At 38.2% G+C, this 25,134-nt stretch overlaps 3 protein-coding genes and 1 long non-coding RNA gene across 5 annotated transcripts in view; 2 read left to right on the plus strand and 2 right to left on the minus strand.

Moving 5' to 3' along the window:
* The window catches only part of LOC145443231 (serine/threonine-protein kinase PLK1-like), a 430,606-nt gene that overhangs the window by 274,076 nt on the left and 131,396 nt on the right, over positions 1-25,134 (minus strand). The gene's annotated exons all lie outside the window — the stretch shown is intronic.
* Positions 1-25,134, minus strand: part of LOC145436146 (serine/threonine-protein kinase PLK1-like) — a 992,061-nt gene that overhangs the window by 212,002 nt on the left and 754,925 nt on the right. The window lies entirely within an intron of this gene.
* The window catches only part of LOC145446767 (uncharacterized), a 50,102-nt gene continuing 26,695 nt past the window's right edge, over positions 1,728-25,134 (plus strand). Inside the window, exons 1-6 of the long non-coding RNA XR_013917355.1 lie at positions 1,728-2,784; positions 3,048-4,312; positions 5,026-5,209; positions 6,122-7,953; positions 8,273-8,425; positions 8,581-8,733. This is a non-coding gene — a long non-coding RNA (uncharacterized LOC145446767). The remainder of the gene's footprint in view (positions 2,785-3,047; positions 4,313-5,025; positions 5,210-6,121; positions 7,954-8,272; positions 8,426-8,580; positions 8,734-25,134) is intronic.
* Positions 17,938-20,509, plus strand: LOC145449089 (serine/threonine-protein kinase PLK1-like). The gene is made up of 3 exons (XM_080327596.1): positions 17,938-18,616; positions 19,137-19,323; positions 20,392-20,509. The coding sequence occupies exons 1-2, from the start codon at positions 18,551-18,553 to the stop codon at positions 19,248-19,250; spliced, it is 180 nt and encodes a 59-aa protein (XP_080183722.1). The 5' UTR covers positions 17,938-18,550; the 3' UTR covers positions 19,251-19,323; positions 20,392-20,509.

Here is a 25,134-nt window from a genome sequence, read left to right on the forward strand (position 1 = left end):
TCGCTTTTTAGAACTAGCAACTAGAACTAGAACTAGAATTACTAACTTTTATATCACTCACTCTTCAAAACCAGCATGTACAACTAGAACTAGAATTACTCACTTTTACTCGCTTTTCAAAACTAGCAACTACATCTATAACTAGACTTACTCACTTTGAATTACTCAGTTGTATAAAACTCGCAATATACACTTTTTTCAGGTTCATCATTACTAAGAACGGATATATTCTTCTACTCATTAATATTGGCAAATATACTCATCAAGTGAAAGCGATGTCTTTTCTCGCATCCAAAAACGCCGTGTCGAAGGCCACTGTCGCGGCACTGTGGTAAATCCACGCTCGTTTGAAACAAAGTAGAATAACGCCGGGTAGTTCGGGTTAAAATGCCATCACACCCTGCAGTGAGCAATAACTGCTCAAATTCTTCGTAGTTCTCACAGCACACGATGAACCGCGCTTTTTAGGGGTACTCTGCTGTCCCAGGTTCAACATTGTCAATTAACAATGGACTTTTCCGGTACAGCTGAATGGACGGACTGCCCTAAATTGCCCTGGCTGATTCGATTCTGCATTTTGCAGCTTTATTTATAAATCGTTTCAGCGCTACGCAGCAGTTACCTTCTAAACGTACACCGTTTACTCTCATTTACTCTCGGCGCCCCCTACCGCCCCACTTTAATAGTCAGCGCCCCCCAATCACCCATTTCATGGCCAGCGCCCCCTTCGCGCTCGCACCACCTTCACGCTCGCGCCCCCTTCGCGCTTGCCGGCGCCCACTTTGGGAACCACTGATCTAACTAGTTTGTTAGTTTGCACAAGTCTATGTAGGCCTACGTGTGTAACTGTACGTGAAATTTTTCTTGACAGCAGGATATCCATTCCTAAACAATAGCATGGACGTAAAGTTTGGAGATTTCGACCGAGTTGCCAAAGTCGACACTGCCGACCAAACAAAAAAGTTCTTTTTGCGGCACATCCAACTATATTGCCTCGAAAGTTCTAGGCATGAAGGCACACAGTTTCAAAGCGGAGACCTAATCGTTTGGTTGTGTTTTGTGAGTATATGCAACTACATTTATCTGGGACTTTAATGGATGGGTAGGTCTGAATAAAATCGAGTATTATGATTCATTCCGAGGATCACTCAATAGGAAATATGTGGAAAGTTCAAATACGTACCTTTTACTCCAGCACAAAGCATATTATGACAGTTGTACATCAGTTTAGGGATGATTTGGTATTTTTCAAGCATATCATTTTGTCACAATGCTATGTATTGATCACAACTTCGCAGATATCATATTTCAACTAAAGTGCGTATCTTGGTACTGCGTGTTTCATATGCTGCGATACGGCCAATCGAGATTTCATGGCTATAATTCTCATTGATGTATTTCCTCTTAGTGGCAAGGATCGTATCATTTTAGAACTAAAAAAATCATCTCCTAATTCTCGACTCTAATCATTAGAATTGATACTCAACTCAGATTCCAATATCCGAATCACTGTGCCCAGTCCTAGCCACAAGCTTCCCACTTGATAACTTGGTGCATATTTTTCTTTACCCTAGGTATACATCGTTGGTCGGTAAGGAACCATACTGGATTTTTAAACTGCGCAACGATAGAACGACTCGCTTTCCAAAATGTGCAACTACAACTAGAACTATTTTCTTTTAAAGTCCACAATCAGATATAGAAATACTGAGAGAAAGACTTAGTTAGTTGCTCTTCACCGAACTAGATAGGTAATTTGTACGAGTCTCAATTTCAGGCAATGATCATCAGAAAGACAAAATGTATCAAGAGATTATCTCCATCACAGTTTGAATGACAAGCATGTTGTTGGATTTCACCGATTCTTCGAAGACAAGGATTTTATCGACATCTTCCTCGAGTTGTGCAAAAGAAGGTAAAACATTTCCTTGTTGCAACTGTAATATTCAGCGCTGCAATGACTTGAGTCATGACTCGACTAGACTCTTGATTTTTGGTGACTTGACTTGACTCGAGTCAATGTGTCTTGTGACTCAACTTGTACTGGAGTCATTTTTGCATGACTCGAACCAAGTCATATGACTCGAGACTAGGACGGCCAAGACAGACATTTCATTATAACTTCGAAGAATAGTAAAGTCACCACATTGTTGGTGTTTCGTCTATCAGTCCTGATACTTGGAAAATACGGCTAGAAACTGTTAACACTGAAGAAAATAACAATATTATGAATGCGAGCCATTCTATATCACGCGAGCAGAGTTGGACAAAGTGGGTTGAACCGGATTGAACTCAAAACTGAACCGTGAATATAATGATTTGGACTAGGACTCGAGTCATAACACTGTGACTCGGACTCAAGCGTCTACTCACTGACCTGGACTCGGGCTTGACTCGGTGATGAATTGGAAATGACCGGACTTAACTCGAGTAAAAACTACAAAAGTGAGATCGACTTGTGACTCGGAACCTCGTGACTTGGTTACAACCCCAGTAATGTGTTTATGAGGCGATCGCAATTGCATCACCTCTGTAATGTTCATTACTAGCAGACCTAGACAACTAGATAGTTCTTATCTAATTTGCTTAATTAGAGCCAAATTCTGGTAATGTAGTTTTAATCCGATTTGTCAATGCTTTTACATCCACATTTTCATTTCAATCTAATTTTTGGTGTTCCTAAAAATGCTACAGGAAAACTGTATCGTACGAAACGAGCCAAGCTTGATGTGCAGATATCTGCTATTCTCGTGCTTATCTAAATGAACCCGGAATTGATATGAAGTGAGCCTGATTTCTGTACCATTTATTTGATGAATTAAGTAATTAACATTCTAATCTAATTTAGAAATACCTGTGTAGCTATCATTCTAATTCTGGTCAAATTTGAAAAAATAATTATCCATAATGTTATGATTCACTCCAAATGAGGACCCGTGTTTTCTAGTTGATCGGCAACTGCAATTATTTTAAATTCTCAAATGAACTAGAACCACTCGCTTTTCAAAATCCGTAAGTGAAACTAGCACCCGGTATCTGAATTCCAGGCATTGCTCGCGGATGATCACCAGAAAGACAATATGTGTCGGGTGATCATGCACGTCGCAATTTGAATCACAAGCACGTTGTTGGATTTCGCAGATTCTTTCAAGACAAGGATTTTGCCGACATCGTTCTCGAGTTGTGCAAAAGAAGGGAAAAGCCATTTCCTCGTTACCAGTGTAATGTTTCTGTCACTGTGCCTCAAATGCATCTCTAACGTTTATTGCTGACAGACTCGCGAAACCAATTGATATCAAGTGAACTGATTTTAGGTTCATTTCATTTGTGGATTTCGTAATTCTAGTCTAATTTGTAAAAAATAAAATATGTAGCTGTAACTCTAATTTCAATGACATTTGGAAAGAGACAGTAGCTATAATTCTGTAGATATAATTTTAATTCTAATCTAGCTTTGAAAAGCTGACAATTTAGTTACACAACTTTGAAAACTAGGGGGATGGTCACAATGATTCGAGTAGTCGATCTAAATTGAGTAGTTATTCTAATGATCAGAGTCGAGTACTGAAATAATATGCTCCTTGTCACAAGAGGTAAAATTATTAACAATAAACTTAACTAAGCTGAAGTAGGGTGAATTTGTCAATGAGAACTTTGGCTTCGATAGTATTTTCCACTGCGGAAAGCTGTGAGCCTCAATAGGCCGCAACAGAGCACACGAAACATGTAGTACAAAGCTAAGCTAGTTACTGGAAATGACATATCTTTGAAGTCGTGATCAACTCACAGCATCGTCACAAAGTGTAATGAAATAGGTATGCTCGACAAATTTACAAATTATCGTAAAGCGTAAAAGGTAGTCTACATATTTGAAATTTCCGCATCATCCATACTGGTATGGCATCATAATTAGTGATACTCAAATACTTGACTCGAAGCCTGATACTCAATTTAATTTCAAATCAGTCTAGCACTCGATTTCACTCAGCCCTACGTACGACAGCTCAAATATCAAAAAGGCATGAAAGGTAGTTTTCAATTTGAAAGTTATCGGTTCCAAAAGTTTATTTTCGAATTTCACTGGCCTGCTATCTCGAATAGTTTGAGAACCAATGATTCAGATACTCCCAACAAATGATATTCTTGTTTTTATCCTGTCAATCCGATTACCTTTAATTTATGTTTTCAGTCGCTGATGGAAGTTTACAGAAAGACGCGCCATCACAGAAGCAGAGACTTGTTATTGCATGTGACAGACTCTGTTTAACGTCGTTATCTTCATGATTGTCAGAACATTCACAGAGATATTGAGGTAATAAGATTAGTGTAGTTGCCTAATGAAACTCATTACAGTGAATGCCTGTAATCTAATTCTAATCTAATTTGTCAAACGTTTCCATGCTCTCATTTTAATTATAATATAATTTCTGGTTTTCCTGACATTGCTACAGGAAAGTGTGCCGTGCGAGACTAACCAAGCTCGATGTACAGACATTTTGCATTCTTGTGCATGATAATGAATTCTGATTTGATATGAACTGAACTTCATTCGATGTCAAAGTTTTCGTGAGCTTAGTAATTCTAACTGTAATCTAATGTGTAGCCATCATTCTAATAACTGCCTAATTTGGAGTAAACTGTTTAGCTTTTATACTAATTCTACTCCAATTCAAAACAAAAACTATGTTGCTATCATTCTCAATTCCATATAATTCGTAGATTACTGTGTAGCTGTCATTATATTTGTACTCTAATATGAAAAATACTTCGTAGATGTACTGTAATTCTAATCCTAATATAACTTCATCAAGCTGAAAATTTCCCAGGTATCCAAGTCTCCAAATCTGCCTATCCTGATCCTTTGAATCTCTTCCTATCCAAACGCGGAATAAGTTTACGATATCAAATCTAAACGTAGATTCGTATTATAGTTCTAATTCCACAAATCTTCATTCCCAAATATATTTGGCATTATACACGAGTTAGTATCTGTGATTTGGTTATTATCAGTGATTTCTTCACTAGAATGTTGGCGAGTGACCCGTCTCATCGAGCTTCTGTAAAAGAAGTGCTGGCCAACGAGTTCGTCAGCGGCTACGTTCCACAAAACCTGCACACAACCGGATTGAGCTCACGTCCAGGTTTCATTTCACGGACTCTTCCAAGACAAGGATTTTGTCCACATCGTTTTGAGTTGTGCAAAAGAAAGGTGAGATCTTTACTATGTTGTTGAGATCTCAAACAGCAGTGGTGGCAATTGCATTAGCTCAGTAATGTTCATTACTTACAGACTTGGACGACTAGATAATTGAAGTTGTCTAATTGAGTAATATTCTAATTCTAATCTACATTTTGAATACTTTTATTACCATCTCGTTTCAATTCCATGATAATCACCGGTTTCCTGATATGCTAAACGAACAAAGCTTGGTTTCGAGACATCTCCCATTATTGTGACGATGAAAAGCAGCTCTAATGTGATAAGAAGTTGACTTCATTTCTGTTTTATTTCGTTTACCAAACCAAGTAATTCTAATCTAATTAAGAAAAATGTGTAGCTGTAATTCTAATTGTAATCTGGTTTGGAAAATATGAGAATTTTTTACTGTAGAAAGCTGTAAACCACGATTAGACGTATCGCATCATACCTACCGTGTAGTAAAAAGCTTCGCACAATACTGGAAATAACATTTCTTGGAAGTTGCCATCAACACATGGCATTATCACAAAGTGCAAGAAATAGGTTTTGTCGAAAAATAGCAAATCATCTTTAATCTGATGTAAAGCTGCCATGTTATTCCACATGGTCACATAAAACGTCCATATTTGAACTTTCCGCGTCATCCATTCTGGTGTGATTTCATAATGAGTGATAAGCAAATATTCGACTAGAAGCCTAGTACTCGATTTAGACTCAAATCACTCAGTTACTAGATTTTGCCCAGCACTGCGTCTGTTACGTCAAATATCGAAAAAGCAGCATTAAAGAAAGTTTCTAATTCGAAAGGTTCGTCGGTACTAAATATTTGCTACTCAAAAAGGTTGGGAACCAATAATTTAGATGTATATCATATTCTTGTTTTGATTCTATCAATCCTATCAACTTATCATTTGTTTTCAGTTGCTGATGAAAGTTTACAAAGAGGATGCGCCATCACAGAACCAGTGACACATTACTAAATGCAACAGATTCTGCTTGGAGTTTTTCATCTTCACGATTGTAGGATCGTTCACACAGATATCCAGGTAACATTGTTGGCCGCAGTGGCAGACTTGTACAAACTACTGGATTTTCCAAATACACTACTTGGTTTCAAACTTATCAACTAGAGTTAATGACCATTACGATTCTGCAACGAATGAATAGCTGATGACACATATTACTAATTACAATTGAGCTAGTAAATATCAGAGATAGAACCACTGAATCAGTATATCAAATGGACGGGAGTTTTATTTAGGAATGACAGGCGTGTCAACCCCCAAGACCCACTTTACTGGCTACGTCACTGTTTGTAGTTATGACTGTGATGTAGCGATGGCTGCAAGAACATCAAACAACAGAACATTGGTATCACAATTCTCGTGAAACGACGAAGCATGTTTTCTAGCTGTTCGGCAATTGTTTTGGAAACGCATAACTAGAACTATGCACTTTTCATAACTACAACTAGAACTACTCACGCCTCAAATCTGCAACTACAACTAAAACTGAAACTACTCAAAAAACTTTACTCAGTTGGCTATCAACCAGCCAGATTAATAGTATGTACAAGTTTGTAAACTTATGTATCTGAATGTGAGATTTGTATTGGCAGCTGGAGAACCTGTCCCTGAACAATATGGGCCTGAAGATTGGAGATTTTAGCCTAGCCACCGGAGTCGACTTTGATGGCCAAACAAGTAGTACATCTTGCGGTACATCCAACTGCATTGCCCCGGAAGTTCTCGACAAGAATGTACATAGTTTCAAAGTGGACTAGCTCAAGGAGCATTCCCAAACCTTCGGAACATTTGTTTGAACATCTTTGCATCCATTTCAATGCTTGTATAGGAAATGAACTAGAAATGATACATCCGGACACGTGTAAGTAGAGATGCAACTAGATTTATAACTAATTAATTTTCAAAACTCGCAACTAGAGCTACTCACTTTTCAAAGCTCACAGCTGCAACTATAACTAGTAACTAGTACCACTCATGTTTCCATGCTCACAACCAGAACAAGTCTTTTAACTCTTAGTTAGCAATTCGATTGCAAGAACATCAGACAAAGGAACACTGCTATCACGATTCGCGGCAAACGATGACGTATGTTTTCTAGTTATTCGACAACACATCTTTTTGAAAACGCTCTACTACAACTAGAACAACTCAGTTTTCAAATCCGCAACTACAACTACGCAAAAAGCAGTAGTTAGTATGCCATCAACTAACTAGATGAGTAATTTGTACAAGTCTGTATGCTTGTGTAACCGAATGTGAATTTTTTCAACCATACCTATTTCGTTCCACTATGTGACAATGATGTAGGTTGATCTCGACTACACAGAAATGTCATGTGCAGTAACACTGCACCCTTTTACCACAGATTTCGTATGATGCAATGCAAGCAATCAATATTTACAGCATTCCAAACTGGAAAATAGTATTTAAACTATAATTAATTATCGGTAAAAAAATTAACTTATTGTGGCAAAAAAATGCATCATTTCACAACTCGAAAAAATCATATCTCACTACTCGACTCGAACGATTGTGCCCAACCCTAGCAACAAACATCCGACGCGGTAACTTGTTGCATGTTATTTTTCTTTATTGTAGGTACACATTGTTGGTCGACAAGCTGCCTTTAAAGGCCAGTTGTTGCAGGAAACATTCTTGAAAATGAAGAAGAATGAATACGTGATTCTACAAATATTAATCAACTGCAGCTTGCAATCTCATCAAAAGGTATATTAAATATATATGAATTGGGCTTGCTATTTTGCCTTTTTTCTCGAGTGTTCCGTAGTGTTGGGATGACCCAGTGAAGTTTCTCAAGTGTCTTGACTTGACTCGAGTCGCCTTCAAAAATAAGTGTCTTAACCTGACTCAAGGCTACTTCAAAAAATGAGTGACTTACCTTGACCCTAGTCATATTCAAAAAATAAGTAACTTGACCTGCCTCGAAAAATCGAGTAAGTTGACTCGACTCAAAATATGCTATGAGTTGCGACTGACTCAAACATAGTGACTCATTTCCAACGCTGACCTACCATGATTTCCACAGCATGTTGTCTATTGACCCATCACAACCAGCTACCGCAAAGCAATCACTGTCCAGTGAGTTTTCCAAAGGCTACATTCCACAACAACTACCGACCACCTGCTTGGCTAGCACGCTCAGCTTACCGGAAAGTCAACTGGAGCCAATGTTTCAACGGTAAGATTTTACAATAATGTGGTTACGACTGGCCACAATCTATCACTTGAGTGACTCGATTAAGTTTTAATTCGCCAATCCCGATTACCTAACAATCATGTGAAAATGTCGGGTTCTATCTGTGATTTTGTTTATATCTGTGATCTTCTCATTAGAATGTTTGAAATCGACCCCTGTAAAGGAAGTGCCGGCAAACAAGTATTTCAACGGCTACATTCCACGGAAACTGCCCATAACCTGATTGACGATGGCTCCTAGAATTTCGGAAAGCCAACTACAGCAAAGGCGTCCTCTCCTGAGTTTCAACAGTGAGTTTTGGTAGGTCTCGGCAAAATCGAGTTCCTGATTGATTCGATCTGAATCGAGTATTACGTTTCGAGTCGCGTACTCGAATCTCATCATAACTAGAGCTCGACACGGCAGATATCTTATTTTTGAGCCAATGTCGATAAGTAGCTCCTTCACCGATAACCTAGATATATTCGACCTATTTTGAAATAATATGGCAACTAGCTCAAGACATATTTCCAAACCTTCAGCACATTTATTTGAACCAATTTGCGGCCATTGCTAGACTTGGACATGAAATAAACGAGAAAGGATGCAACTGAACGCACGTAAGCATATAGCAATAGTGCTTCTACTTTTACAGAGTACTCGAGTAGGTTTTGCCCCCAAGGCTATCACCATTATTAGTAGTGATGAGTCTGAGACGGCTGTAAGAACATCACACAACGAAAAACCGATATCATGATTCACGACGAACGATTGGCAACTGAAATATTTTACATAATCTGCTAGAACTAGGCCTACTCACTTTTTAAAATCTGCAACTAAAGCTAGTATCTGTGAAGTAGCATGAGAAAGACAAATTTGTCAAGAGCTCTCTCCATCGAAGTTTGAATCAAAAGTAGGCTACGTCGTTTGATTTCACGGAGTGTTCAAAGACAAGGATTTTGTCTGCATCGTTCTCGAGTTGTGTAAAAGAAGGATAAAAGTGTTTCCTCATTACAAATGTAATGCACCTCTAACTGTGCCAGTCGAAAATGCATTAGAACTGTAGGGTTCATTACTAGCAGACTTCGACAACTGCATAATTATGGATCTATAATATATTAGGCTAAATAGGGCGAAATACTTCCAATGTAATTCCAATCTATTTAGTCAACTAATTCTACACATATAGTGTGAAACGAGTCAAGATTGGTTAACTATTTTCATGCTTATGATAATCAAGTTCGAATTGATATGAACTGAAATTGATTTCTTTTCCCAACTACGTAAATAAATCCTAATCTAGTTTGGATAATGTGATCATTTTCTAGTGACACAACTGTAATCACTAGGGCTGGACACAATAATTTGATGACTCAAATCTGAATCGAGTATCAATTCTAATAATTTTGATCGAGTAGTAGGATTGTTTCTCGTACTGACAATATATGCTCCATGTCACTAAAGAGAAAAATTATATAACCAATATGCTGAACTGAACCAATGGGAATTATACTTTCGATAATATTTCTCGCCGTGAAAAGCTATGAAACCCAATAGCTCGTATTGCAGCATACGAAACATGCAGTACAAAAGCTACTCACGTTACTGAAAATTACAATCTGTGAAGTCGTGATCAACCGAAAGCATTGTCCCATAGTGCGGATTGCGATGAATAGTTATGGTCATAAAAGTGCAAAACAATCTTTATAATGTGACCGGAATCGGCATTATATTCTTTGTGGTGTTGCTGTTACGTTAACATGACTGACTTAAACTCATTACTCCATTCATGATCAAAACACTCGCATACTGTGTTTTAGCCAGCCCTATTTATTACACCTTGAAAAAGAAGGTAGTATTAGATGAAGTTTATAGTTTGGAAGGTTCCCCGGTCTGCAAATTTGACCGTCCCTCTAACTCAGAAAGGGGGAGAATCACTGATTTAGTTGTTTACAACAAAGAATATTAGTGTTTTCATTGCAGCAATCCAATTACCTTATATTTCAGTTGTCAGTCGCTGACAGAAGTTCACAAAAGAAGATGCGCCATCGCAGAACTAAAGACTCGTTATCACACAACTGATTCTGCTTGGTGTTGTTTATCGTCACGATTGAAATCATTCACAGAGACATCACGGTAACATTGCATGCAGTAGTGCATTCGTAAATAATCTTTGAAAATTATGTCAGAACCAGAGCCGACTAATTATTGGCTTGCCAATTCGGGGATGAAACTATGCACATTATGTACCACTGACATAAAATAATTGATGGCGCTACAATCTCTCTAAAGTAGACTTGTACAAACTGCTGGATTTTCAACATACGAAACAAGAATTTGAAGTGCTCACTTTTCCAAATTCTCTACTTGAGTTAACGACCATTGAAAATCCACTACTAATTAACTAATACACAACTCGCTGATGATTGTTTGGCTACTAAATTACAAATGAGCTGAGAAATATCGGGCATAGAATTGGCATCTTATAATGACCAGGTTTCGAGTTCAAAACGGGAGTGGTTTCGACCTCCAATACTCAACACTGCTAATACCACTGTTTGGCGTGATCACTCTGAATCAGCGCTACAATGACTCAAGTCATGACACGACTCGAATCAGACTCAGTGATGTTTATTTGGTGACCCGACTTGACTCGTGTCATATGACTCAGGACTATCAATGTAACTTCGAAGAATAGTAAAGTCACGATATGATTGGTATTTCGTCTGTCAGTCCTGATGCTTTGAAAATAGGGCCAGAAACTGTTAGGGTCGAGGAAAATAGCGATATTTTGAGTGTGAGCCATTCTATATTGCTCGAGGAGAGATGGAAAAAGTGGATTAGATAGGACTGACAACTGAACAGTGAACTTGGACTCGGGCTCAAGTGAAAACATTATGACTGACACTCGACTCTGTACTAGTTAACTTGAATTAGGGCTTGACTGTGTGGTGAATTGAAAATGACTCGACTTGACTCGAGTCAAAACTGTAAAAGTGAGATTGACTTGTGACTTAGTTACAGCTCTGCTCTGAGCTAACAAAGGCTGCAATAATATCATGCAGCACAACACCGGTATCATGACGACATACGTTTTCTAGTTGTTGTTGTTGTCGACGGCTAAATTTTTTTCAATGCACAACTTGAAGTAGAACCATTTACTATTCAAGATCCGCGACTGCTACCAGAACCACTTGCTATTATATTACGTAGCGGAAACCATAATTCCTCTTCCTCATAATTGCAGTTGTCAGCAGTTTGTTGGTAGTTAATACAAATCTGTATACCCGAGTAATTGAATATAAAATTTGTATTGACAGCTTGGAATCTATTCCTGAAAAATATGGAGGTGAGGTTTGAAGATTTCGACGAGAATTCATCCTGGCTGCCAAAGTCGACTTTGACGGCCAAAGAAAGGTAATTTTTTCCGCACGCTCGACTATATTGCACTTGAAGTTATCGGAAAGAACGGACACGGTTTCGATGTGGAGACCTGCTCGCTGGGCTGTGTTTTGTGAGTGTATAAGAACATTCATTTGTAAGTTTATTGAACGGGAATCGCGCGGGTCTCAGTGGTAGGATTGGGAGAATTTGTGCAACTGAGTGATTTGATTCTGAATCCAATGTCATCCTTAGAGTCAGTCGAGTATCCGAGTATCACTCAATATGAAGTCATAACAGTATGAATGATGGGGAAAGTACAGATAGGCACATTTTACGCGAGAACAAAAATATAATTATTCGAGTCGAATCATTGAGCCCAGCCTTAGCTATTGCATATTGCACAGACGTCTATCGTTATTATCAGCGAGGGGCTAGGCAAAATCCAGCATCTTGGTGATTGGATTACGTGATAAGTATTCAGCATCAAGCTGGGGTGTTCTTGTAGCCCAGTGGTTCTTATACTTTTCAGACCGCGACCCAAATCTGACTTTTAGTGGTATCTCGCGACCCATGCAACACACACCAAAATGAATGCATTTGGGTGCCGACCAATTATATCAATAACGAAGGGTTTGGCCACCCAGCGACGGTCAATTATCGCCACCGAACTCTTTGGCACCGCACTTTGCCCAGTCGTATGTTGACCCAACGTCATATATTCATGTGTTCAAGCGTGGGTTTTGGCCTCATAAACAGGCAACCGTTCGTTGTACAACTCTACACTAAAGCGTCCCAGGTCTCCAACGGTGTCTTCCAGAAAAACCAATGTTGAAAAATCTTACCGTGAATTCAAAGCAATTTGTTTAATACAAAGGTCGGCACATTTTCATGACCAAGTCACGTTGTGGTGGCGACTTCTCCACGTGTCTCGCTTATTGGCCGTGGTACCAAACTCAGTGACCGCCAGATATGCTCTCCGACATGCTCAAGCCAACTACAGTAAATCGCGCGAAAAGCGAAGATATTTTTGTTGTTGCAATGATCTCAAATAATATTACATGCATATTAAAGGACCATTCTGGTACCGTCGCGACCCAAAATTATACCCTTCCCGACCTATGTTTGGGTCGCGACCCATACTTTAAGAACCACTGTTGTAGCCTGTATCCTGCCAACAAACTGTTTGAATTCGAGTTCTTAGCTGGTTCCATGCTGAGTATATAACACGTCTTTTTATGAGGTCATAAAACCTCCCAATCCACATTTTAACCCATTATGGGTTTGCGAAGAAAATGGAATTTTCCAGCCCTCATCACAATTGCAGTGCTATTATTTCAAAGTTGTATCATCTAATTTCTTTACTTGACAGGTGTTACTAATACAGAGACACAGAAACATATGTGACAAGCAAGCGGTCATCATCATATGCAGTAACGAATCATCGGACTTTCGTGTGCCAAAGTTGGAAGCTCAGCTCGAGAAATTGATGCATACCAATCTAACTTTGAAGTTTGCTATAAACATGGGTTGGTACTTATAAAATCAGTAATTGAATTCATTTTGTATCGACTTCCCTCTTACATGTAGGCCTACTTGTAAAAATCAGTGATTTTATAGCATTCATGACTGTCGCGACAACTGAAAAATATCATAAATTCTCTGTGCAAATCTAGTTTGTCAAATTGCAGTACCGTAAATCTGGCCGATATCTTGAAATCCATGCTTATCTCAAATTGAGAGATATGATGGATCCAAATTACGGCTCTTGCTCGCATGTGACGTTGCCGAGAAGATTGTTGACACTTGAGCTGTGCGGAATGAATCGGGTGGGTTCTTAAAACTGAATCGCGCATTATTGTCATTGATTCCAGTCGAATAGGGAGAAACGTTCCGTTCCATCACTGAAATCCTCTGCTCCTTGTCATTCCGAGTTGATTGATCGATGAAAAGGATTGCTTCGATACTCATGTCCAGTGCGCAAAGCTGTAAACCTCGATTGGTCGTACCACAACATACTTAACATGTGGTACATGCATGACGCGTATTACTAAAATTGACATATCTGTGAAGCCGTGATCAACCCACACCACTGCCGCAAAGTGCAATGAAATAGGCGTGGTCAAAGGGATACAAAATCGTCTTCAATGTGATATAGGACTGGCGTTATATTGGTTGTAGTAACTTATTTGAACTTTCCACGTCATCAACACGGGTATGGCATCATAATAAGCGCTTGTCGAACACTCGACTCGAAGCCTATTATCCGGATTCAATTTCGAATCACCCAGGTACCCGATTTTTGACAGCCATGCGTAGAACAAGGCCGATATCCCAATGGCACCATGAAATGAAATTTTGAATTAGAGAGGTTCACCACAAGGGTGTGAAACATAAGACCCGCCAGACGATTTCATCCAGCCTGCGAAGCAATTCTGAGTACGGTAGATTGAAAAATTCTTATATTGTCCCGCAATTTGTTGCAAATGTTGCGAATTTTTGCAGGAAATACTTCTATGTTCATAGGCCTCTTAATAACCACCCGACTACGGCGTTTCGGTTCCACTTTAGTGACCACTGCTGAAATTCACATCCAATTTCAGGAAGGCCCCAAGTGCACAATAAGTTCAGAGTTTTATACAAATATGGACCAAAAAGTAGCTATTCACAGAAGCGAAAACGCCAATGCTTGACCGTTATATGCAGTTTGCCGTACTTAGTAAATATATTAGTTGCGCAAATATATAATTGAAATGTCTGTGGTCGCACTGCTGTGCCACTTTCGACCCAATAGAACCCCGGACATGACAGAAACCGAACTAGCGGTTTAGTAATAACAAACCAACTTCTAACGTCCGCGTTTCCAATTATGTTGTATTCCTTACAACGTATATGCATGGCTAACGCCAGATTACGACTAAATCAAAGGGAGCAAAAATATGCTACTTTATATATCGTCTTTATCGCCACTGTTTTAGCTATTCTCAACTGTATTCAACCTTGCAATCATCATATTTTTGCCAATTCCATTGTTCGTGAATAGAGGTGTTGCAACTTGCTCCTTCAAAAACGCTATGATCCGTGTATCGTTTATATATGCTTTTATGGTATTCTGGTGAAATGCAAGAGCACGAGGTAACACTTTGAAATCAGTTGACTGGTCCGGCCTGCGAGTGATTTGAAGGCTTGAATCCGGCCTGCGTCATAATTTGAGTTTGACACCCCTGCTTTATTGGTTCAAAACTTTGTTATCAAATTTTAGAAGAAAGGTTGAGAACCACTGATTTTGATGTTTCCAACAAATTATTTTCTTGTTTTCATCGTGTCATTTCCGATTAGCTTTAATTTATGTTTTCAGTCGCTGATGGAAGTTTACAAAAGTAACGCGTCATCATAGAAGCAGAGACTCGTTATTGCATGCGACAGATTCTGATTACCGTCGTTATATTTACGATTGTATGATCATTCACAGAGTGACAGAGATATCAAGGTAATAATTGTAGTGTAATTGTCTAATAAAACTAATCAAGCGAATGCCTGTAATCTAATTATAATCTAATTTGTCCAAATGTTTCTATGTTCTCATAGTAATTCTAATCCAATTTCTGGTTTTCTTGAAACTGCTGCAGGGGAACTGTGTCGTTTGAAACCAACCAAGTTCGATGTACAGACATTTGCCAATTTTGTGCCTATGAGAATGAACTCGGATTTGATATAAACTGAGATTCATTCGATGTCAAAGTTTTGTAAATTAAGTAATTCTAATTGTGATCTAATTTCGAAAAATTTGTGTAGCTATCACTTGACTCTGATTTGGAGTAAAACTGTTTAGCTTCAACTCAATTTCAAAACGTATTCGCATAAAACTGTTTAGCTATCATGGTAATATTCTGATTTGTAAAAAGCTGTGTTCTACTGCTAAAAGCTGCTAATTCTACTCTAATATGGATAAAAATAGCTTAGCTGCTGTAATTTCAATCGTAATCAAATTTGGAAAAGCTGAAAATTTTCTAGTTGATCAAGTCTACAAATAGGTTTATCCTTATACTTGAATCTCTTCCTATCGAACTACGGAAGTAGTTTACTATTTCAAATCCAAATATTGATTTATATTATGGTTTTAAATCCACAAATCTTGATTCCCAAACAATCTCATAAAAATATGAATTACTAGCTGTAATTTTGTTGATATTTGTGATGTTCCCACTAGAATGTTGGCATGCGACCCCTCCCAACGACCCTCTGTATAGGAACTGTGAGCGAGAGAGTATTTTAACGGCTACATTTCACAGAAACTGCGCACAACCTGCTTGACCATGGGGCCCAGGTTATCGGAAAGCCAACTACAACGAAGGCGAACTCTATAGAGTTTGAACAGTGAGTATTCCCTAGCTCTTAACAAATTAGAGTTCGTGGTTGATTGCATTCTGCTAAAGCCTAACCGATATCATATTTTCGAACCAATACCGATTAGTAACACTTTCACCGATAACCCAACTATATCCGGCCTATATTGAAACAATATGGCAACTTGCGTAAGGCACATTTCTAAATCTTCAGAGCATTGATTTGAACAACTTTGCGGCCGTTACTATGCTTGGATATGAAATAAACTAGAAAGACTGCATCTGGATACTTATATGCAGAGGCAGTCAGTAACAATAGTAGCCTTCCTCATTTTTTCAGAATACTCAAGTAGGTTTTGCCGTATACTTCCACTAATACAAAAGTCACTCCATATTTTAGACGACTTTTGTACCTCCTATGTAACAGTTCAGTTTTTCGGCAAAACCAGTTCTAGAATACTTGCCTTATTACCGTACCTACTTTGTCATCGCTACTTTTGCGTATGCGCGAGCAGACATTTACAATGTTACTTCTACTTCAATGCTCGAGTACCAAAGTGACCACTTGTAAGTCACGTGAAATAGATGATTATTCCCAATGTAGCAATCGCAAATAATACTTTTCCATGCTACCATGTCGTGACGTCACAAAAATTGCCGATATTTTTACCTCTCATGGCTGATATGATTCAAACCCTACTATAGACCTGGTGTGATTGGCCAAAACGATAGCATCAGTCATGTTATCATTAAACCTTATTAAAATAAACCACCTCATGACATTTATGAACTGGTAATATCTTCTGACTCTACAATTCATCTCTAGTCCTAGTTCTAAGCACATTCCGCATAGGGCAGCATATGGAACTGCTGAAGTAGAATGTCCATTTTTGATTAATTTAAGTGACTCAATTATTCTCAAGTCCGGGTCCCTAATTAATTAACTAATGGGCCTAGCTGATGATATAAAATACTGAAATTCATAAGAGTTAAGGAATATTGGCATTTCAATTATAAAACCACCTGGTGGTACTACTTGCTTAATAGTGATTACTCGGAGCTGGCTGCAAAAACACCGGTATCATGACACACCAAATGAAGACATTTGTTTTCTAGTTGATCGGCAAATAAAGTTATTTTAGATGCACGAATAGATCAAGAACTACTCACTTTTCCGAATCCGCAACTAACACTAGTACCCAGTGTCTGAATTTTAGGCATTGCTCGGGGCTCGCGGATGATCACCAGAAGGACAATATATCTCAAGAGATCATCTCCACCGCAGTTTGAATCACAAGCATGTCGTTGGATTTTACAGATTGTTCCAAGACAAGGATTTGTCGACATCGTTCTCGAGTTGTGCAAAAGAAGGGTAAAAGCATTTCCTTGTGATAACTGTAATGTCTCTTAAACTGTGGGGCTCGCAATCGCATCAGCTCTGTAAGGTTCATTTCTGGCAGACTTTGACAACTAATTGATATCAAGTTTACTGATTTTTGGAGTATTTCTTTCACATATTTAGTAATTCTGGCTGTAATTCTAATTCTAAGCACATTTGAGAAAAACGGTAGCTATCGTTCAAATGTAATTTGGAAAAATTTATCCAGCCCAGTACTCGGATGGGAATCGAGTAACAATTCTCATGATTCGAGTCTAGGTGAGAGCCATGAATTTTGTTTGAGTACCGTACTGAAATGATATGCTCTGTGCCACAAGAATGATTACTCATGAACCTTGCTGAATTGAACCGTGAGTTAATTTACCAATAATTATGGTTTCGACAGTATTTCGCACTATGGAACGCTGTAAACCTGAATTGGACGTACGCAGCATATGAAACATGTAGTACAAAGCTGCACAGGTTACTGAAAATCATATATATGTGAAGCCTTCATCAACACACAGCATTGTCAAAAAGTGCAATGAAATAGGTATGGTACAAAAAATGCCGAATAATCTTTAATATGATGCAAAACTGGAATTGCACTCTTTGTGATTGCAGGAAGGGTCCTTAGTTGAACTTTATACATCATTCATGCTGTTATCATGACATAACGAGTTTAACGGGAGTACTCGTCTTGACTCGAAGCCTAATACTCGGTTAAGTTCCAAATCAGGTATTGATTTTGCACAGCCCTATGTATAACAAGTCAAATATCAAAATAGCAGTGTCATATGAAGTTTCTAACTTGGAAGGTTCACCGATCTGCAAAATTTGTTGTTTAAATTTTACCTGCCCGCAAGCTCACATTGGTGGAGAACCGCTGATTTCTATGTACCCAACAAATACTGCAATTGATTTCATTCTATCAATCCGACTAGCTTTGATTTTCATTGACAGTGGTCGTTGGATCTCGACAAAAGTAGTCGCGTCATCACAGAAGCAGAGATTCGCTCTTTCATGCAACAGATTCTGCTTGGAGTCGGTTACCTTCACGATGGGAAGATCATTCACACTAATATCAAGGTAACATTGTTTGCGGTGGTTCCAGTCAGTGCAAACTGCTTGATTTTTGATATGTGCAACTACAATTAGAACTACTCAGTTTTCAAAACTAAAACTAGAACCAAAGACTGTTACAAATCCCAACTAACTAACTAAAATATAGCTAAGTAATAACGGATAATTTAATTTCCAAATAACAAATGAGCTAAGCAATATTGGAGATAGAATCGGCATTTTGAGTTTCAAAATGGAGGGGTTTCGGCCCCCAAAGCCTCTCTTGCTTGCTTATATCAATGTATTTTGGTAATGATGACTCTGAGTTACCAATGTCTGCAAGATCATCACACAACAGAACACCGCCATCATGATTACACGCATTTTCTAGTAGTCCGGCGACTACATTTTTATTAAAATGCACAACTTGAACTAGAACTACTCAAAAAAAGCAGCAGTTACTGTAGTTCGCCATCATTCAACTGGATGAGTAGTTTGTACAACTTTATATACTTATGTAGCTTGATGTTGAAATTTTGATTGACAGCTGACAGAATTCCCAAACAATAATGAGGTGAAGTTTGAAGATTTTGGTCAAGCTACCAAGGTCGACTGCGACAGCCACACAACGAATACTCTTTGCGGCACTCCCGACTATTAATGACCCGGAAGTTCTCGGCAAGAATGAACACAGTTTCGAAGCGGACGCCTGGTCGCTTGGTTGTGTTTTGTGAGTTGATGCACCAATAGCACCATTGATAAGGGATCTTTATAAAAAGGTGGTCGCAAGGGTCTTAAATGTAGAAGGTCGCACGGTTCTTAAATGTAATTCTGGGCTAAATCGAGTACCTGACAGATTCCATCCTGATCTTACTATTCGGCTTCTGGTTGAGTATCTGAGTATCACCTCTTGTGACGGCATAATGTTTTTAAAAATGTGGAAAGCTCAAATATGAGACCACAAATGATATAACAGCATTTCTACACCACCCTAAATAATTTTGTATTTTTCAACCATACCTATTTAGTTCCAGTATGTGACAATGCGTGGCTTGATCACGACTTGATATATGTCATTTCCACTAACACTGTACCTCAGTGGTTCTCAACCTTTTTGTCTTCGCGGACCCCCTCAAGTTTTCGTTCAAATTTAGCTCACCTATCGGCTCGCACAACCGTCATCTGTCCTGTGCAAATATTAATTGTTGACTAGCGATAAACAGCAACAAAATGACTTTTCTTGAAAATAATATCACACTAAATGTAGACTTTCATTATTTCGAAGCGAATTTAAGTGCTATATTTATTGTCTTGAAAATCCGTGTCTTCGATTTGATAGGAACGACTGCCGAAAATCCATTTCCACAAAGACACGTGATGGTGAATGTAATATTAACGCACAACGCTTCCGCCATCTTTTTGTGTAAGTTTTTAATGAAGGTATCACGACACTAGCAGCAAATTTATCACTGAAAATTATATGATCAATAATATTTTCCACTGTGGGAGGCTGTAAACCTCGATTGGCCGTATCGCAGCATAAGAAACATGCAGGGCAAAACCACGCAGTACACGGATTAGTGGAAATGACATTTCTGTGAAGTCGTTGTCAGCCCACAGCATTATCACAATGCGTTATGAAATATGAAAGATTATAAAAAAATACCAAATACTCTGTAATGTGATCTAGAACCGTCATTACATTGTTTGTAGTCGCATAAAAGGTACACTCCACCAAAATGATTGTTAGCACTGACTTAGTGGGCAATTTCTGTATTTGAATGCTATATGTGATTGGACAGACGAGGCAGAAGAGCCAGCTGCTGTACCGGTGCTTTGGGTCAGCAAATGAGTCGGTCTGACGGATCAAGCTGGCATCGGTATGGAAATGTTGGTATTGTCGCTGTGTCTGGATATGCAAACAGTACTGATATGAGATTACCATCTAATTCGATAAATACGCAAGTGAATAAAGTAGTCTTCTTGACTACTCAAATAGAAGTAGAAATAGCGCTGTATATTCTACTCAATTAGAAACAAAAGTAGGCCTACTTGAATTATACTACAAATTTGAGTGAATTCCAACTAGTAGAATCGGAACTATTTGAATTTTTCGTTAATAATCCCCGGATCAAGGATAATCCGAAAATTATCAACGAAAAACTCGAATAACTACGCTTCTACTAGTAGGAATTCACACAAATTTGTTTTGCATCGTCTTTGAAGACAGCTCAACAATTTCATGGGGTTGACAGAAAAATTTGAGAATTTTTTTTTTAAATTTTATTATTAAATTAAAAATTTCAATTCAAGATTGCACGGCCTTTACTGGTTGGAATTGAGTCAAATTTGGCGTGCATCGTTTTCTTGGACAACCTGATTTGGTCATTAGGCGAGTGAGATTTGGAAAATAAATTTTTTTTTGAACAACCCTATTGGTCAACTATATAATTTTAGTTGTCAAATTGGAATGATTAGAGCCTAATGCCGGTAATGTAATTCTAATCTGATTTGTAAAAATTTTTCATGCTCTCGGTTCAATTCTAATCGAATTAATAATGGCCTACAGCAGAGCTGTATCGCGCAAAACGAGCACAGCTTGGTGATGAAGCATTTGACATTTTCATGCTTATGGGAATGATTTGATGATGCAAATGGAACTCTATTTTTGTTATATTTTTTACCAATTAGGAATTTGATTCGATTCGGTAGATTTTGCGAATTCAGTAATTCTAATCCAAATTGAATAAGCTGATTTTCTACTTGTCCAACTAATGGTTTTCATCACCTCTTGCCAACTAACATGAACTATTGCCAAATACAACTTCAATAATGTTAATGTAATATACAATTATGTGTTACATATCATAACATTTCGCTGCTCAAGAATGCCTGTAAATATCCTAATATGGTTCTTACTATAGCTGGCCTTGAAATAGCTGGAAAATATTCATTGATTCAAATAAAATTTCGATATTTTCCTTACAATGGCCGTCGTTCAAATACTTGCAAGATTTTGATAGATTTGATTCCAATTTCAGGTTACCTACGATGGGACAACAACAACGGAGTGCTTTACAACGATAGCACGCCAATATTTCTGCACACCAACGACGAGCAATTACAGTATATTGACGAAGACATGGCAGAATCTTACTACACACTACAACAACACGTGATCACCCTAACCAAGGAAGTAACCTTGCTCATGTATTTCCGCAACGACATGTCTGGGCATTTGTCCAAGGTGCGTTGTATTGATTTGTGATTTGATTGGAAATGAAAGTAATATAATGCTAATGATACAATATCACAACAGTTACTTATTCGGTCTGATTTTAGAATACATTACTTCTACCTGATAGATTTTAAACAAGGCCGCTTACTTTTCACACTTGAGACTGTCAAGTGGAAGTAGTTTAAAGTCATATCTACTCGAAGCAATAGTGCAAGTAGGTAAAACCTACTCTAGTGATTTGTGAAAATTGAAGTACGTTTTACAGACTACTTCTGGCAAGTAATATCAAAATGTTATTGCCAATTGCATACATCTATACTATTTCTACTAAATCACTAGTGGGAGTAGTGATTCCCAGGACTTGTCAGGGCCACTTGAAGTAGAAGTAGAGAAGGATGGTTGGAAAGGTAGTCAAATCGAGTAGTTTTGAAAAGTATATTTGTTCAAGACGTCGCATACTTTTAGTAACTGATCGTAGTTGGCTACATTAGAAATGGCAAAATTCATGTTCACGACTAATACAAAATGACCGATTACATTACCAATAGATGCAATTTACCAAAATAAATTCTGTTTCCCATGATAGACGGACTACTTTTGCTTAGTTGTTGTGACAATGTCACTCATAACAGTAGTAAAAACTACTTTAAACTTTATAAAATTCAATGTATCAAAGGTGAGCAGTTTTGCTTAAACCGCGGTTGGTTCGAAGTGGGAATACTTTTGCCTGTAACTGAGTATAAATTTATGTCGTTACTTCTACTTGTAATTAGTTAAATATTTGAGAAGTTACTTTTACATGAGTAGCATCGCCGTCTACCTTGACCACCTACTACTTGTTTGTTTTAAATTCACGAGGTTACTTCTACATGAGTATATTGAGCACCTTTGCTTTAATATGTGTTTTCAATCATGCAGGAGAGTAGGACCACACAAAAGGGATTCTGTGTCCTCTGATGAGAACCGTGATTTACATCGAACAGCAACGTAACTTCACATCCTACAAATACAGATGGAATCATTGTGTGGGAGCTCGCTTACGATACGCAGATTGTATTCGGAAAGACTCGTGTTTGGCGACTCTACTATAGATGATGATTCGTGATATTCTTGATGCAATTTTGTGTGGTTGCGAAATCGACTTTTACAATAAATTTATGCATTAGCAAATGAAATCGCTAAGCTCTGCAACTGATTGTCTTTTCATCAAGGCTGTAACCAATTTACGAGGTTCCAAGTCTCACTTTTGTAGATATCACTCGAGTCAAGTCGAGTCAGTTTCAATTCGCCACAGAATCAAGTTCGATTCAAAACATACTGTGTATTATTAGGCGTGTCTTGTCTGTCTGGATATCTCAGGTATTACTCCTCAATTTCGAGTTCCAGTCATTTTTACCAAAACTTTGACTTTGTGAGACGAATCCTTCGCATTGCTGATATACTATATTATCTCATTTCTAACCAAATATGGTCAGTGTGAGTCATGTAGTACTGGTTAAATAAAAGTCGGCGTCGCTACTCGACTCGAGGTAAAAGACACTTGAAGTCCATTATACTGAATTAAAAGTGGAACTAGCGATTTTCATGACATGTCAATACACAAATTACATGGAAATCGTTTCACGAACACTGGGGTATCATTCTCGAAGTAAAGTTGTATGCTGCGGGAATCAGATTTATGTGAGGAAGATAGTGGTGGTCGGTGCGTTCAAAAATTTGAGACGAGGAGTTTGACAACCTTGTACGTAATATAACGAGTCTCGAGAATTTCCGTTGAAATATCGCGTTATTCGTTTTGTTACTATTAAATATGATTTTTCGCGCTCCGCGCGATTTACCCCAGGCTACAGTTATTACTCTTTATATTGCCCGACTCTGATATTTCAGAATCCACTCATCAAAACTTCCATGTCATTAAACTATCCGTTGGGATTGCAAGCAATCTGATTGCACTTGTTAAGATCTTGTGACATCAGAAGAGGGCGCGAAATTTTTCACTATCATAAAGGGACGCGTTCCAAAAAACTTGGAGAACCACGTAATAGAAGAACGTGTATATGGGTTTAAAGAGAGTTAGAAATGTATCATGTTTCACATTGTTTAGAATCATGACGGCAAATAGATATATTTTAATTTACCGTTAATTTCTCATTTCCTGAGCAACATTTATTAACAGTGTAATTTATAAATGAAATCAAAAGACGCTGAAGAATAGTTGAAATTTTTCACTCGGCCCGTCAACGTATATCCACTTCTCAGTTGGCCCGCGGAGTAAAGTAATTGCCTACCCCTGTTGTAGTAAGTTCGTGCGGTCTAGCAACAACATAAACCCTGCAAATATACCAATTGCATTATATACGCAAAAAGCTGCTGCTAAAATACATAAGCAATAAAGATAACGCCTTTCGGCGTCTTACATATTCTCAAACAACCATTATTCAGTTTAATATCTGATACTTGGACAATGGACATACAACTCAAATGTAGACGGTTTTTATTTCCTAAACATTCGCTACACTTTTCCACGGTAGACTGCTTTTCCGGATCGTGAAGTTTGCCTCGTTTCATTTTTCACAGCGATCATGATATCGTTGCCCAAGGCTATAACGAACGCATAGGGCGTAACATTTCAGACTAAGAACGCTATTACTCTGGTTGACACTATTTCAAGTTGAACAGTACAGTTTTCAGAATGCCGTAGTAATAGGTTGCTCAAATGGTATGACTGATATAGGCAGACTTCACATTGCGCAGTAATGAATTAACGCCCGAGCAGAATCGAATATAACTAGCGATATCATGCTTTCGTTTCCCAAATATTCTGGTAGATCTCTAGAAATAATTGCTGCGAGTTTTAGGATTCACGATATTTATTTTCACGCGCTGTTGGCTGCAGCGCAGACATTTATATCATTAATATATATTTAGGCTTCCGAAGGTATTATGAATGTGCTGTAGTTATGATGAGATACCGCGCTTCTTCATCGTTATTGACAGATAGCTAAGTGACATTAGGGTCTAGCACAGGAGTGGGCAAACTTTTCAGCTCGCGGGCCGCATTATAATATGATCGTATGATAGTATGATTATATAGTAATCATGGCGACATGGAGATAATACATGGATATGGAATAAAACAATTTAAACCTTGATTTGATGATAACGCACATGTGTTAGCCTTTTTATTAGCTGGTCAGTGGTCATCCTCAATCAATTCGTCAACATTGGGGATGGAAGTAGGTTTTGCCGATTCTTATGACAAGTTGGAAATTTGAATAAGTGAGAAGTGATCGTGTCATGCAGGGGT

This window comes from Botryllus schlosseri, chromosome 1 (genome assembly GCF_051294905.1).
Source record: "Botryllus schlosseri isolate E-star chromosome 1, Bs_hap1, whole genome shotgun sequence".
In the NCBI taxonomy this organism is placed as follows: Eukaryota; Metazoa; Chordata; class Ascidiacea; order Stolidobranchia; family Styelidae; genus Botryllus; species Botryllus schlosseri.

What these genes read in the sequence shown, in the direction of transcription:
- LOC145449089 (XM_080327596.1), top strand. Translation starts at nt 18,551, where the DNA reads ATGCAACAGATTCTGCTTGGAGTCGGTTACCTTCACGATGGGAAGATC. An exon ending in TCATTCACACTAATATCAAG is followed by an intron (nt 18,617 to 19,136) that starts GTAACATTGTTT and finishes TTTGATTGACAG; the next exon opens with CTGACAGAATTCCCAAACAA.